Source organism: Gymnogyps californianus, chromosome 15, assembly GCF_018139145.2.
Source record: "Gymnogyps californianus isolate 813 chromosome 15, ASM1813914v2, whole genome shotgun sequence".
In the NCBI taxonomy this organism is placed as follows: Eukaryota; Metazoa; Chordata; class Aves; order Accipitriformes; family Cathartidae; genus Gymnogyps; species Gymnogyps californianus.
In genome coordinates, this window is record NC_059485.1 from 6,473,781 (window position 1) to 6,487,419 (window position 13,639).

Consider the following 13,639-nt stretch of genomic DNA (forward strand, 5'->3'; position numbering starts at 1 on the left):
CCTGGTCCCCAGAGGAGCAGGATGGGGCAGTGCATCACTGTTTTTTGTTAACTCTCATCTTCTCGATCCTTTCTCAGAACTACAGAAAATCCTCGCGGCACCTGGCTGCCTTCATCAGCAAGTTTGTCCAGTTTATCCACAAGTACATCACATGCAATGCCCAGGCAGCTGTCTCCTTCTTGCAGAAGCACTCGGATCCACTCCAGTAAGCTTCCTTGCTCCAGTTAGCCCATGGTTAGCTCATGGACAGCTTGCACAGTCAGGCTGCCATGAGCTAATCAGACAGAAGACAGCAAGAGGATGTGACAAAATAGCTATTAATACGGCACTTTTTCACCCTTAGCTCCCTTAAGTCTCTATTGAGATGAGCAGCATATGCCTTTTTATAGGTGAAAACTGAGCCCAAGGAAGTCAGATAATGATTTCAACTCACATAATGGCCTAAATGTCCTATTGAGGCATCGTAGTGCCCTGCATTCGTTTCCAGAGGGCCAGCAGGAGGGTCTTTTCCCTGAGCGGTGGCTGCAGGGTCCCACCTGCACGTATGGGGAAAAATGCATTTGAGTTCCAGTTATGATGAAAGGAAAAAATCTCGTTTCTGCCTCTGAGAAACTATTTGCTTTAGTGTACATATATGTGCTGTTACTTGTCCTCATGCCCTTATTGCTATTGAAAGCTAACCACGCCGTCTCTTCCCCCAGTGACCTATCATCAGACAACAGTGACCTAGCAATGTTGAAGTCCCTCCTGGCTGGGCTGAGTCTGCCTAGTAAGAGTGGCATCTTGGACAGGGGCTCCGATGAAGAGAAGGATGGTGAGTCTGAGTGGGAGGAAGAGTTATTCCAGCTGGTGAACCTGCAGTATATTTTGGAGCACAGATGCTTTTATGGGCTGTATGCTGTGCTTGTTCTTTTCGTAACAGCCCAGTGACAGGGTTAGAGTGGAGAATGGCACTTGTATCCTCAGCAATTTGGAACCAGTATCTGGGATGGGTTAATTTGTTTTCCTGTCAGTGGTATCACTACTGGAGCAGAACAACAGCTCTTAACAAGGGTAAGTTCCATTGTTGTGGATTTTGCCTTCCTCAGCCACACTTAAGGATTGACCTGTCAGGAGACCCTAAGGGTACATCCACTTCTCCACTGTTTACAACATGCATGGGAAAATTATTCAATATCAAAACAGCTCAGGAAGGTTCCTTCTCTCTGCGTCAGCTGAGGGGTACTAGAAGGTGCAGTGAGGCTAGAGACAGTGTGAGAGCCAGGAATTGTATTACAGTATTGCTGGTCGGCTCATGATACACTACTATACTGGTAGGGAATACTGGACCTGTCTCCCTGTTAAAACTACGTAGACTGTCAGGAGTGACCTGTTCTCTCTCTCTCTGCCCCCCCACCGCCTCCAGATGAAGCAGCAGCTGGCTCTCTCCCCCTTGTCAGCGTCTCTCTCTTCACTCCTCTCACGCCAGCTGAAATGGCCCCATATATGAAGAGGCTCTCTAGAGGCCAGACGGTTGAGGGTAAGTGAGGACCTGTAGAGCTATACAAAGACGCAGGGCAAATACAGACATATGCCAACCCTGTTACTTATCTGTCAGCTACAGGCTAGTTTCCTGTTTCAGTCTTGTGTTTGGAAGTCTCCAGCAGTTAGGATGTGGTTTTGTTTTGGATGAACTTGTCCATAACCTTCTGTGATTCTGTGACAGAGGCTTCCTATAATGCTGTTATCACTTAGCTCAGCAGTGCTGCAACTGCCTCTGCTTTGGGGCTCTTCAAGGATCTTGTAAGTGCTCTGGGAGATAGTATGAGTAATTCAAAGAGTGCTGCAGTTCATGTCGAGCCAGGTCTGGAGTGCTGATAGGAATGCCATTTTTTTAATGATATGAAAATACCAAACTGATGAGAAGCAGGATTTTGTTAGAAATCCCCAAATGGCCTTCATGGCAGAAAATCATGTTAACCTGGTGCATGGGAACAACATGCTGCTTCTCCAAAGGTCTTCTGAAGTCACAGGTGTCCAGTGTTCAGACCTGTTGTGGTATTGGGGTGACAGTTTTCCTTCCACACTAGAAATAGGGGGAAGAAATCCTGCCTGGACACTTTTTGAAAGAGGCTTTCTGTGAAGACCTTTCAGTTACAGAAGAAGGTGTTCTGGAATTGAAACCTCACACTGCACTCCACTCCTTCCCTTGCCTATGGCATGACAGTGCTGGTGACCTCTGCCTGGGCAGGTTGGGATGTGCTGATCTGGCACGTGACCTACCTGTTCTCTTCCTTTTTGAAGAACTGCCTTTATTACTCTAGGTCTGTGTGCAGGTGGGAAAACTTGACTGCTTGGGAGATTGGATTTGTAGGGAAAAAGAAAAAGATCCTTTGCTGGATCAGTGAATTTCAGTCTGTCTGAAATTCTGTGTCTTCCACCAGACATCCTGGAGGTGCTGACAGACATTGATGAGATGTCCAGACGGAGGCCAGAAATTCTCTCCTTCTTTGCTGTGAGTATTAGTGTCTCAAACTGCCGCTGGAAGGAAGAGATTCTTTTCAGCAGAGTCTGTGTTGCACAGCCAGCTTAAGTACTACCCTTCCTCTGCCTTTTGGGTGGTTGTTGCAGCATCTTAGGAGAAATTTATCTTCAGGTAGGCCTTCTGACAGCAGGCAGTATTTACTTCCCTACCATCTTCTCTCCATTGCATACTGGGTCTGCCATCATCCACTTTAACTTCTCTTTGTGTCAGAGGAAGAATTAACCCTCTGTCCTCTTCCCAGTATTGGGGCAAGGAGAGAGCAGAACAGCTCTGTCGAAAACACTGGAGCCTAGGGAAAATTCAGCTGTCCCATGTGGAATCACGTGGAATAAGATTACAGAAGGGTGCTTTAAAGTATTCAAAAACAGGATAATCCTTCTTAGAGAGGGATTTCCTGGTTCAGCCAGTACCTGCTGGATGTGTGTTGGGCTGGACTGGTGCTGGAGGGGTAGTAATGCAAGTCTGAGGAGTTTGTGCTCCCTGGATGGCCCTGTGATCCTAACTTGTGCATCTTCTTTCAGACAAACCTACAGAAGCTGATGAGTTCATCAGAGGAGTCCTGCCGAAATCTGGCCTTTAGCCTGGCTTTGCGCTCCATTCAGAACAACCCCAGGTGAGGACCACTGGAACTTAGGCTATCCTGAGTCACTGACAGGCACTGGCTGCCCATCTTGCACGCCTGTTGATGGTGGTCTGGACTGTACTGACACTGTCATGTTTTACTCCCAGCATTGCTGCAGACTTCCTTCCCACCTTCATGTACTGCCTTGGCAGCCGAGACTTTGAGGTGGTGCAGACAGCACTGAGGAACCTGCCTGAATACACTCTCCTTTGCCAAGGTAAGTTGATGTCTGCCACCTTTGGTGCATGCTTGGCCTCACAAGGGTCAAAGCTGGGCTCCTGTGCTGGGAACAGCCTCCCTGGGAAGTTGCCAAGGGTCAGTGTTGCCTAGACCAGGCCATCAAACACGCAGGTGATCTACACCAACAGTAGCTTTGGTCTGAGCGTCGCAGGGGAGATTTGTCATAGACACAAGGGAGGCTTCCTTGAAGTAGGTTTGCTCCCTTATGATTTTCTCTGAGTTGTGGTCCCTCAAGTGATCACATACCCACGGAGCTCTTAGAGGGTGGATTGTGCCATGTTCTTACGGAAGGAGAGAATTTCTTGCACAGTTGCAAACGTTCATCCCAGTCTTGGTGGATTGCTCTTGCTTGCATGTTGGAGCTCTCGGTTCAGTCCTCATGCTGTCTTTCCCTTTCACAGAGCATGCAGCAGTGTTACTGCACAGGGCCTTCCTGGTGGGGATGTACGGCCAGATCGACACCAGCTCTCAGATTTCAGAGGCCTTGAAGGTTCTGCACATGGAGGCCATGATATGAACATGTGGTTCTGGGAGCTCCACTTCCAGAGGAATTAATTTAACTGGACTCATCAGCTGCATTGAAGCCCTGTAAGAAGACTGTGTATTTCACCCCATGTGCTGGAGGATCAAAGAGGTGATGTAGCAGGCCAGACTGTGCTGGAAAAGGAGAGTGTGCTGACTGAAGATCAGAAAGGGGCAAGGATCGATCTGTCTGGCTAAGATGTCATTATTGTGGGAGGAAAATCTCCTGAACGTTGTGCCACACAGGGACCACTTCCTTTGTGGGGTCTTGGGGCAGTGGCTGTCGGTTTGTTGTTTGGGTTTTTTTGTCTCTCCAAGAAGGCAGAGCTGCTGGGAGAGCAGAAGGGAGCGCTGGCCCTTGCACTTGAAGTCTCTGCACTCTCTGTGTTGGAGGGAGCATGCAGATCTGTGCAGGGGGAGAGACCACTTTGTTTTCTGGGGGCAGGTGTTTGTGGGTTTTTTTCTTTTTTAATTAAAATTCTCTTTGTTTCCATTGTGCCATTCTCTGCTCTGTGCTGCCTTGGGTGTAGCTTGACATCCCTCTCTCTCTGTTCTTCAGCCTCTTGTTATTCTAGACAAAGCATCTCTGGAAGACCTGTCTCCATGGCCAAATGCTCACAGAGCTATCTTGGCCTTTTACAGGATATGCAGGAAATGGGAGGAGGTTTAGAAGGGTCAGTGGGGTACCATAGATGAGTTTGGTCAGCACCAACTGCTGACAGGACAACTTTTAAGAAGTTCCTTAGAAAACTTTTCTTTAAAACAAATAAAGCAAACTTCTTGGTACATCTGCAAACATCCCAGCAGCTGGCCACTGTCACAGTGGAGTCTTCAAACAAGCAGCTGGGTTTCCTCTTTGGGATCTGCCAGTTCCTCCCTGTGACTTTTCTGACCACTGCTCTCTGATCCTTGTCTGCTGATAGGGGTGATGGCTTATTTGCCGGCTGTCGTTTGAGGACAGAAAAGGAGGCATCTTCCTTCCCTCTGCTCCAGAGAAATAACTGCTGCATATGCTCGTTCTCCAGTCTCGCTTAATTCTAGTCACCGGTTTGCTTTCACGTCGTTTGTTTCTCTTCCTCTGGCACTCCACTTGTTAGTAGAGAATCTTTGTAGTATTCTAAAGACAAAGATCCTGGAGGAATTTTGTAGATAGCTGTAAATAAGTCTGTATCTCCTTGCTGCTGGCAGCGACAGTTGTGACCTCATGGGTGGCCGGGTGGAGAAATATTGTCCATTCTTGCAAATGAGGAGTACCACAGCTAAGCACTTTTGCTAATGTGTCAAAATATGAATGAATGTCCAGCTGGCTTTGCAGAGAGATGGAGAAGAAAAGGGAGAGATCTGAACCTCCCATCAACTGTAAGTAGCCTTGCCTTTAAATACAGAGATTAGAGCCATCACTTAAGGATGCAGCATGCTCTTTTCCTCAGCAGCATCTGCTTCGCATCCGGAGCCACTACTGTGGCAATTAGCTACATATAAATTATGTGGAGGAACAGCTGAAGAAGATCAAGTCAGTGAAATGGTTTTCCTGAGGGGCTCAGTGACAGCAGGATTAACGCCTGTCTAAAGGGTTCCCAGTGCGATTACTGGCTCCTCTTACCTTAGTCCCTTATCAGACATCATTAAGGTACTGCTCAGTTTGTCAGAGCAGGCAGGTAGTTCTTTTGGTGTTGCTGTGGGCCTAGAGCAGCTGGGAACTTGTGGGACTGGCTGGAAAAGGGCTTTTCACAGGACTTTGAATCAAGGAGCAAGGAAAATGTCTCAAGACTGTTACCATGCAAAGACAGCAAGTCAAACAAAGTAGTGGTGTTTTGGTGAAGGTTCTCCCTGCAGTTGGGGCTTTCCAGAAATCCTGCTTAAGGGCTGCAACTAGAAACATTTACAGGCAAAACCAAATTGCATGGTTGGCCCCAAATTCTACTCTGTCTGTCTGGTGATGCTTGCTGTGAGCAGACCAGCTCCAGGATGCCTGGTTCAGAGGAGCAGGGCTTGCTTGGATGTTGGCAGAACTACTTAATGGTGCCTCAGACCAGGACAGCCAGGCTTTGCAGAGCAGTGTGGAAAAGATCTCTGAGAAGGTGGAAGGAGCATCTTTTTATCAGCAGCTGCAGAAATCATCTTTTGGGAGATCAGAAAACAAATTCAAAGGGAGGGAACATGGGTGGAAGTTACTCTGCAGAGCTAGGCCTTCCCATAGATCTCCCAATACAAAAAGCATCATCTATCATTTGTTGATCTCTCTCCTTTTTGTTGTATTGAAGGTTCCTATGATGCATTTGCTCTGCTGCCACCCTCTGCTTGGACCAAGTGGAGCTAAGCAGGTTGCCCTGGCTTAGAGCACATCACTAAAGGGCTGTCAAGGGGCGCCTGGCTGTGCAGAGACAGCTCAGGGCAGGAGCCCGTCCCTCCTGTCTGTGAAGGCAGCCATCATAGCTCTAAAACAGTTAGCAAGAGCGTTACTGATGCCCTGACACTCGCCCGCCTTTTAATCAGCACTCTGTAACTTTCATCTCTGCCTGGCCGAGCACCTTCTCTCCTCCCATCCCTGCTGAGCTGACAGTGTTATCCTTCACAGGTCTGCCGGGCTCCTCCCGGGGGCTGGGGCCATCTCCTCTGTCTTCAAGGAAAGCTGGTGCCTTCCTCAGAAGAGGAGCGGTGAGGAGGTTTGCAGGGTTGCTCCTGGCCAAGCCCGTAGAAATCACTGCTCCCATCTGCGTTCCAGACAACACATCCCAAAGTGGTGCAGAATCTCTGCTTAGAGACTTCTCTACCACGATCTGCTGTAGTCAAGAGCTTCTTGGGAGAGCCATGGGCTGCCAGGGCTGGTATCTGAGGGAGTCCACATGGGGCTGGGGAACATGCTCAACACTGGCTCGTGGGGAGGCTTTTGGTCTCGGATACACTGGGAATCCCATCCTAGCTCTAGGGGAGGCACGATGGGGAGGGGAAAACTGGCCGCAGGCTTGTTCGGCATCCTGTGGCTGCACCCAGCTCAGGGCAGGGCTGGCCCAAGCCCTGTGCATCAGCTGGCCCTGCTTTGGTGCCTGCACCACTGGTGCTGGGCAGAGGTGGTAGCAGGCCGGGGAGCAAAGGGAGCCCAGGAGGAGCTGGGCAGTCCTGGAGCAGCCGAGGGGCTGCAGGGCCGCTCCGCTAAGCACCGGCTGGCAAGGATGGGGCAGGAATGCAGGAATAGCTGAATCCAGGCTGGGAACAGGCCCCAGCGTGCTGGGGTGGAGGTAGTGGCATGGTGCAGGCAGGCTGCAGCGGGACAGCCGAGGCTTGGGAGGAGGCGGACGTGACACCTCCTCACCCATGTTGCAATGGCATTCACATCGGGTCCTCTCAAAGCCCAGCTGCTTCCCCACAGAGGTGACCAGGTCCCACCTCCATACCCTGCAAGCATCAGGGGATCACAAATCTGCAAACACCAGGCGCCTCTTGTGATGGTTTCCTACTGCAAATTATTTCTCTCTGCTGCAAAGATCAAATGTTTTTATGACGTGTGATCAAAACATGACGTTTTTATGACCCAGATGTGGCAGCCTCGGGAGGGAGATGACACTTGTCCAGCATGCACATGATGGACCTTCACTGCCTTGGCTGGGCACAAGTGGGCATCTCTAACCTGACCATACGCTGTTCCTGCCAGGCCCAGTGTAGCCTGGAGTGTGGCCCCCGGAATGTGCCCATGCCCTGGAGCAGGGTTGTGGCTGTTTGACCCAGCTCTGGGCAGGCTTGTGCATCCTGGGAACCGTGAGGGGTGTCCTGGAGCACCACGTGAGTTTGGCCACGAGCAGGGCATGACTAACCAGGGAGGTGCCTGCATGCTCCTGACTCAGTGGCAGCTGCCTGTGGGGCATGCTTGACATTGGGGAACTGGAAGAGTCCCAGCACTGAGCTCAGAGGCCAATCTGACCGACCTGCTACGTCAACAGCAGAAACGCAAGGAGCGGTATACAGGTAACAGCCAACAAATGGAATTTAATGGTTAAAGGCACCGACGTTTTGCCAGCCATTAGGAAAGAGGAAGAGTAGGGAAAGAGAAGCCTCGCTTTGCAAGGGGCAGCATGCAAGAAGCCTCGCACAAAAAAGGGAGAGGAAAACTCCATCTCCATTACTTATTGCCTGTGTATAAATGTGGGCCGTGGAGTCTATTCCCAGGACTGCTCCCCAGGGCCTCGCCATCCTCTTCCTCCAGCCAACCTCATCTGTGACCTCCATCAGTGACAAACACAATCCTGGCCCTGCCTGCCCTCAATTAACTTCCTTCTGGCCATACCACAGTTCAGGATGGTATGATTCACGCTTAACTCGAGGAGTTGTTCGCTAAAAGCTAAAAATGGTAAGACTTTTGTTAGCTTTGGGTATGTTAAAGCCAGCCCCACACCAGCTAAGTAGCCTGGCTTCTATAGGGGTAGCATTTGCCTAAGGTGGACTGACTTTTAAATCTCTGCATTGCCTCTCCATGTATTTAGATAATTTGGCCCTAAAGCAGCAGAATATAGAGCTTGCATTTTACCCTCCTTTTAAATTCAAGAGACCTCTAATAATATATCTGCCTGTCCTGTGTAGCTGGTGGTGTCTTGCCTTTGGGGTTACCCTGTTTGCATGAACAGCATCTCTAACACAAGAAGATATTGGGCAAAAAACGTCAAGACCCCTAGCAATAATTAAAAAATTCATTAAGCTACAATAGGCCAGTCATTGCTGGGTAATTATTAAGCTGTAAGAATTGCTAATTGTCTTATTAGCATTAAACAATTATGCAAATAATGGAAAACATACCATAAGAGTAATAAAATTACCTCCCTTTCTCTCTCTCTCTCTCTTTCTTTTTTTTTTTTTAAGACCAATAATGAGATTTAAAATCTAAAGTGATGCTTATGGTTTTATTGGGAACATCTTTGGAGAGAAGTGAGACCTCTAAGGGCACTTAGCACAGGGTGAGTAGGACATCTTGAACCATATCTACCACGAGTCGTCTTGCAGAGCTTGTAGTGCCCCTGCACCAGGCTGGGCCCCCCTTCTGCACCCACCGCAGCCACCCAGGCAGCCACAGAGGGACACGCAGGTGCCGATGGCTTTGGAAGACCACGCAGTGGTCATGCTGCTAGGCCAGGACTGGAGAGGGTGAGTTTGAATTTTGTACTATCATAGACTTCCTATGGGAGCCCCCATTCTCCCCCAAATAAAGCATGTGGTGCTTCAGGTTTGGTCTAGGTGAAAACAAGGCAATTTGTAGTTTTTCACATCAATTCAGCGCAAAAGTGGAAAGTTCTGGCCTTTAAAGTTATGCTGCCTCAAGGATTTTATTACTATCAAGTTAGTACCCAGAGGTAAGAGCCGGCCTCTCTTCTGGGTGAGGTTCCAACTGGATTTCGGAGGTCAGCAATAAGCTGAACGATGAGCAAGTGCCTTTGTGTTCCTGTGAAACGAGAACAAGACCTCATTTACTCATACTGCCAGGAAAAGGAGACTTCACTTACTCATGTCCACAACAAGCCTGGAAGAGGCAAAGTGCTTCTTTGCTTCAGCATGTTAACATTGTTAATCACTAACAAATATTATCAGTTTTCCAGGCTTTAAACTCTGCTCTGCTGATAAGACACAGCATTTCAAAGCAGCCAAGCCAGCTCCTGCTCCAGGGTGGGTCCTGCTCCCATGGTGATGCCATGATAGATATGGGTCACCTCACCCAATCTCGTGATCCAAACAGGTTTTGATCAGCAAAACACACCTTCACTTTCACTTTCTGATCAGAACGGTGAAGTTTGCGGCTCTCGGAGGACCAGACGGAGCGTTCTGCCATGGCAGTGCGAAGATCGGGGATCATCACTGCCTGTTTCAGCTTCCTTGGAAGAGGAGGGGAAGTCACCTTCTGAAACAAACACCATCCCCAATCCCCTTTGAGAGCTGCTTTTAGCTCCCTGAGACTCTCTGGTGACCCACCAAGCAGCTGTTGATGGCCTTTTCTTTTTTCCTTCTCACCTGGTGTGTAGGATGCAGCATCTGAGCAGTCTTTCATCCTTGTTGCCTGGAAGTAACTTTCTGACATCGACCTCTAGCCTGTCCCTCACCTCACTGTTCTGGGGGACAGGAAAGCCAGCAGGTCATCTTGTGGCAGGCAGGAGGGACAACAAGGGGGAGAGACTTTTTTCGTTTTTGATGTAACATTGTGTTATACCCGGGTGACAGGACACACTTAGCTCTGATGTTCACTGTTTTTGGTCCTTTGAGGTTTTAGGATAATGGATTTACTATTTATGAGCTGCTCAGAGGCATGTGTCGTGGAGAGATTTACCAAAGTACCTCTTTCTGTAGCTTCACATTTCACTTTCATCTTCTTTCAGTGGAAATTCGTGTTCAGACTTGAATTTTGTAATAACTTTTTTCCTGCTACTTTGCAGGTCAAACTAGCCAGACTCCGAGGAGAGGCGGGTATCATGCGGAAGCATTTCTGTGTGAGTAGCTGTGAAATTGTTGGAGCTTTCTTTTCCCTGGCTTGGGTCTTTCCATCTCTGTGGAGTCAGCCTGGCTGCCTTCTGGGAAGAGAGAGCTGATGAGGCATGTTACTGATGAGACGCATACTTCTTCCTTCTCGTTTTGAATCCCTCAATTTAATACAAGCCATTGGCAAGGGAACGTTTGAGAGCTCTTGGCTACGACACACACTTCCTATTGTTGGGAGTGAAAAGCCCCGCGTACAGCCTGCAGCAAAATTATGAAGTAGCTCAATGTGATCAGCTGATTTCCCACAATAGTTAAAAGATGTGATTTTTCTATGATGTTACGCACCCTTATGAAAAAAAACCTGCATCACTTGATTCTTAGCTTCACGAGGCCCCACATTGTCTGATATAAGGAATCGAGCCTTTCCCCCTCCCTCAAGTCCTCAAGCTAACAAACGTTGGTTATTTTTCTTTGAGCTTTAGGGTGGTCCTAGTCATAGATTTAAGATTTTTCTCTACTAATGATAAAGTCTAGGCTGCTGCATGTTGGAACCAGGATAAATCTAAGAGGTAATGGCAGAGGGTGATCCCCACTAGTCATAGTCATAGCAACCATCAGGAAGCACTCAGCATTTCTCCGTTGCAGTTTGGTATCTAGGAAGAGAACTGAAAAGGACTGTGGAAGAGAAAGAAAAGGAGAAGTGTCTGTAAGTAGAGAAGAATAAATCAGTCCATGTCTGTGGACTGCTGCTCTCCAACAAGCTTCCAGACACGCCTCGGGAAGGGATCTAGGGGAGCAGGCACTGCGCTAGCAGGACGCGCTCTGCTCCACGAGCCGGCAGTGCATCACAGGTGGGAAATTTCACCCAGCAGCACTGGGAAAAGCTCAGTGAGTGCAGGCAAGGTCCACACAACAGGATGAGGACATAAAAGGCTCCTCCAGGGAAACGATGTAGAAGGGAAAAATACAGTCCAGAGTAAGGATTTGTAAGCATCATCCCACGTGGAACATCCTAGGAGAACAGCGGTTGTGGGTAATAGGTAGGCAGCTGCACAGGCAGCTCTGCTCCCTTCCTGCCCCGCTCCTCCCTCCAGTGCTTGTTAGTTTACCTGTTGGTGCATTAAAGACTCATCATAGCTATAAACTCCCGCAGAGCTCTCCTTAATCACCAACTAAGAACACTGCACAAGTTGCTGATGTCTATATTTTGAAAAGCCATTATTGGGCCAGCAGTAATACTATTACTGCGTTAGCTAACTCCTTCAGCGATGTCATTTTAATCACCTTAGCGTATAATGTGGACCTGATTCTTATGGTGTACCAAGGGCTGTACCTCCAACCTAACCCTCTCTTGGGATGCACGGCTTGGAGCCAGCAACTAATAGTTTCTTCTTCTGGTGTCTGCAAGCCTGGGTGCCTTTCTGATACGACCGTCTCGGTCAAACACAGATGACCGGGCTCAGTGCAGGGAGGGACGAGGTGAAATGTAGTGGCCTGTGATACACAGAAAATCGCAGCTGCTCTCCGAGTCCAGCCTGGCTTTCCGCTCCATGGATCTGTGTCCCCTGCCACCCAGCCCCAGCTGCCCCTTCCCAAAGTGCAAGGTAATGAGAAGGGACTAACCACATCGACTCATTAAGCCGGGTTTGTTAGAAGACAGATTGTCATGTTAAACAAATATATTTTTAAAAAACTAAATATCATTCCCTGGGCCGTGCCCCATCTGGGCCATTAAATCTGGAAGGGGTAACTACAGCTGTGTCAAAGCTGAGCTCAGAAGCTGATTTTCACTATTTGTACTACTAGCAATTGGCAACAACTCCATGTTCAAACATCATTTTCTTCTCCTCGTTTCCCAGTGCTGCATGATGTAGATTGCAAGCACGGCAGGGGGATGCACACTGCTAAACAAAACGGTCTTTGGGACTTACAAAAAAAAAAAACCTCACAAATGCATTTCCTAAACCCATCGCATCCTCTTTATTCCCTAAGTTACCTGATGACAGAGGATGGGAAGGGCTGCCCATCGTTAGTCAGTTGGCTTTTTGTAAATTATGCAAATTTTATCAACCTAATGAAAAGGTGGTGTGGAAATGAAGTGGGACAGCTCAGCTTTCAGGGCTCCAGCGCTGCCAGTTTCCAACTTGCAAGAAAGCAAGCATCTTTTTCGGGGGGGGGGGGGGGGGGGAACCAACTTTGAGTTAATCCAGCATTTCTTTTGATCGGTCTCTTGGTAGTCTGATTAGAGTGCAGATGTTTATGCTTTCCTTCACAGAATACATGCGGTACTCGAGAGCAGGCTCACCGTGCCGTATTTCCTCCTTGCCACACTGTTCTTGTTACGGTTGTGCAGCAACATATGCTAAGGCCTTATTACAAGGGATTCCTATAAATGGCATAAAGGATTAATAATGTATTTATAACACAACTTTGTTTTAGTATAAAGTGATCTATAAATTTGTAATAAATGTTTTATAATGTTTTTGTAGCCTGTTATAAATGATAAATGGGAGACTATAGATGCCACATCAAATATTCATGCTGCATTGTGTGCATTATTATGCCGTTACTGTTCAGGAAACCATTAATAATAAAGTGAATGGAGATGTAAAAGTTGCTGACATGCCCAGAAAGCCATTTATAATGAAATGTATAATCCTTACCATAAAGTAAATACATTGGGCAGTGATTGTTGATGAAAAGGAAACACACTGAATTATTTGTGAGGTATTTATATATTAATGTATATTATCCATATCATGTCATAGAAATGCCATTAATATATTACATGTATTATTAATTATTTTTACCTAATTTATAGGCAGCTCTTAAAGTGTTACCTTGTCTCTTCGGCAGTTTTGTCAGCCGCACGAGATCTGGTGAGTTATTTTATGTGATGTGTGTGCCCCGGGGCGGCCGTATGAATTGGCGATCATGGTGCTGCCCCTGGTCGTGGCTAGCCTTCCTGGCTCCCTCATCCAGCCACCCTCCTCCTCCTCCTCCTCCTCTGCGGGGACCGGGAGCGGAGGCGGCTGCAGGTGATGGTCGACAGGCTGACGCCTGACGGGCTGCCCCAGGCCGGGCAGACCCTGTGCCTACGGCCGGCCTCCCTCCTTCCCTAGCCACGATGAGGCCTCTGGGTGGCCATGCTTCGTCCTCCCTCCTCCTCCTCTTCACGTCTCCCCTGTGCGGCTGCCCCGTCACGAAGGAAACTTGTTTTTTTTGTGTGGGTGCAAAGGAAATTTCCTTTGTCCCTACGCAGAAGCCCAACGTGTGGG

At 48.3% G+C, this 13,639-nt stretch overlaps 1 protein-coding gene across 3 annotated transcripts in view; it reads left to right on the forward strand.

The window, feature by feature from the left end:
- Positions 1–4,401, forward strand: part of INTS1 (integrator complex subunit 1) — a 29,514-nt gene extending 25,113 nt beyond the window's left edge. For all 3 annotated transcript variants that reach the window (XM_050905824.1, XM_050905822.1, XM_050905823.1), the window contains exons 41-47: positions 78–205; positions 702–814; positions 1,406–1,519; positions 2,424–2,494; positions 3,046–3,137; positions 3,254–3,363; positions 3,788–4,401. In XM_050905824.1, the coding sequence (XP_050761781.1) occupies positions 78–205; positions 702–814; positions 1,406–1,519; positions 2,424–2,494; positions 3,046–3,137; positions 3,254–3,363; positions 3,788–3,903 (744 nt within the window). In that variant the 3' untranslated portion in view covers positions 3,904–4,401. The remainder of the gene's footprint in view (positions 1–77; positions 206–701; positions 815–1,405; positions 1,520–2,423; positions 2,495–3,045; positions 3,138–3,253; positions 3,364–3,787) is intronic.
- The last annotated feature ends 9,238 nt before the right edge of the window (positions 4,402–13,639 follow it).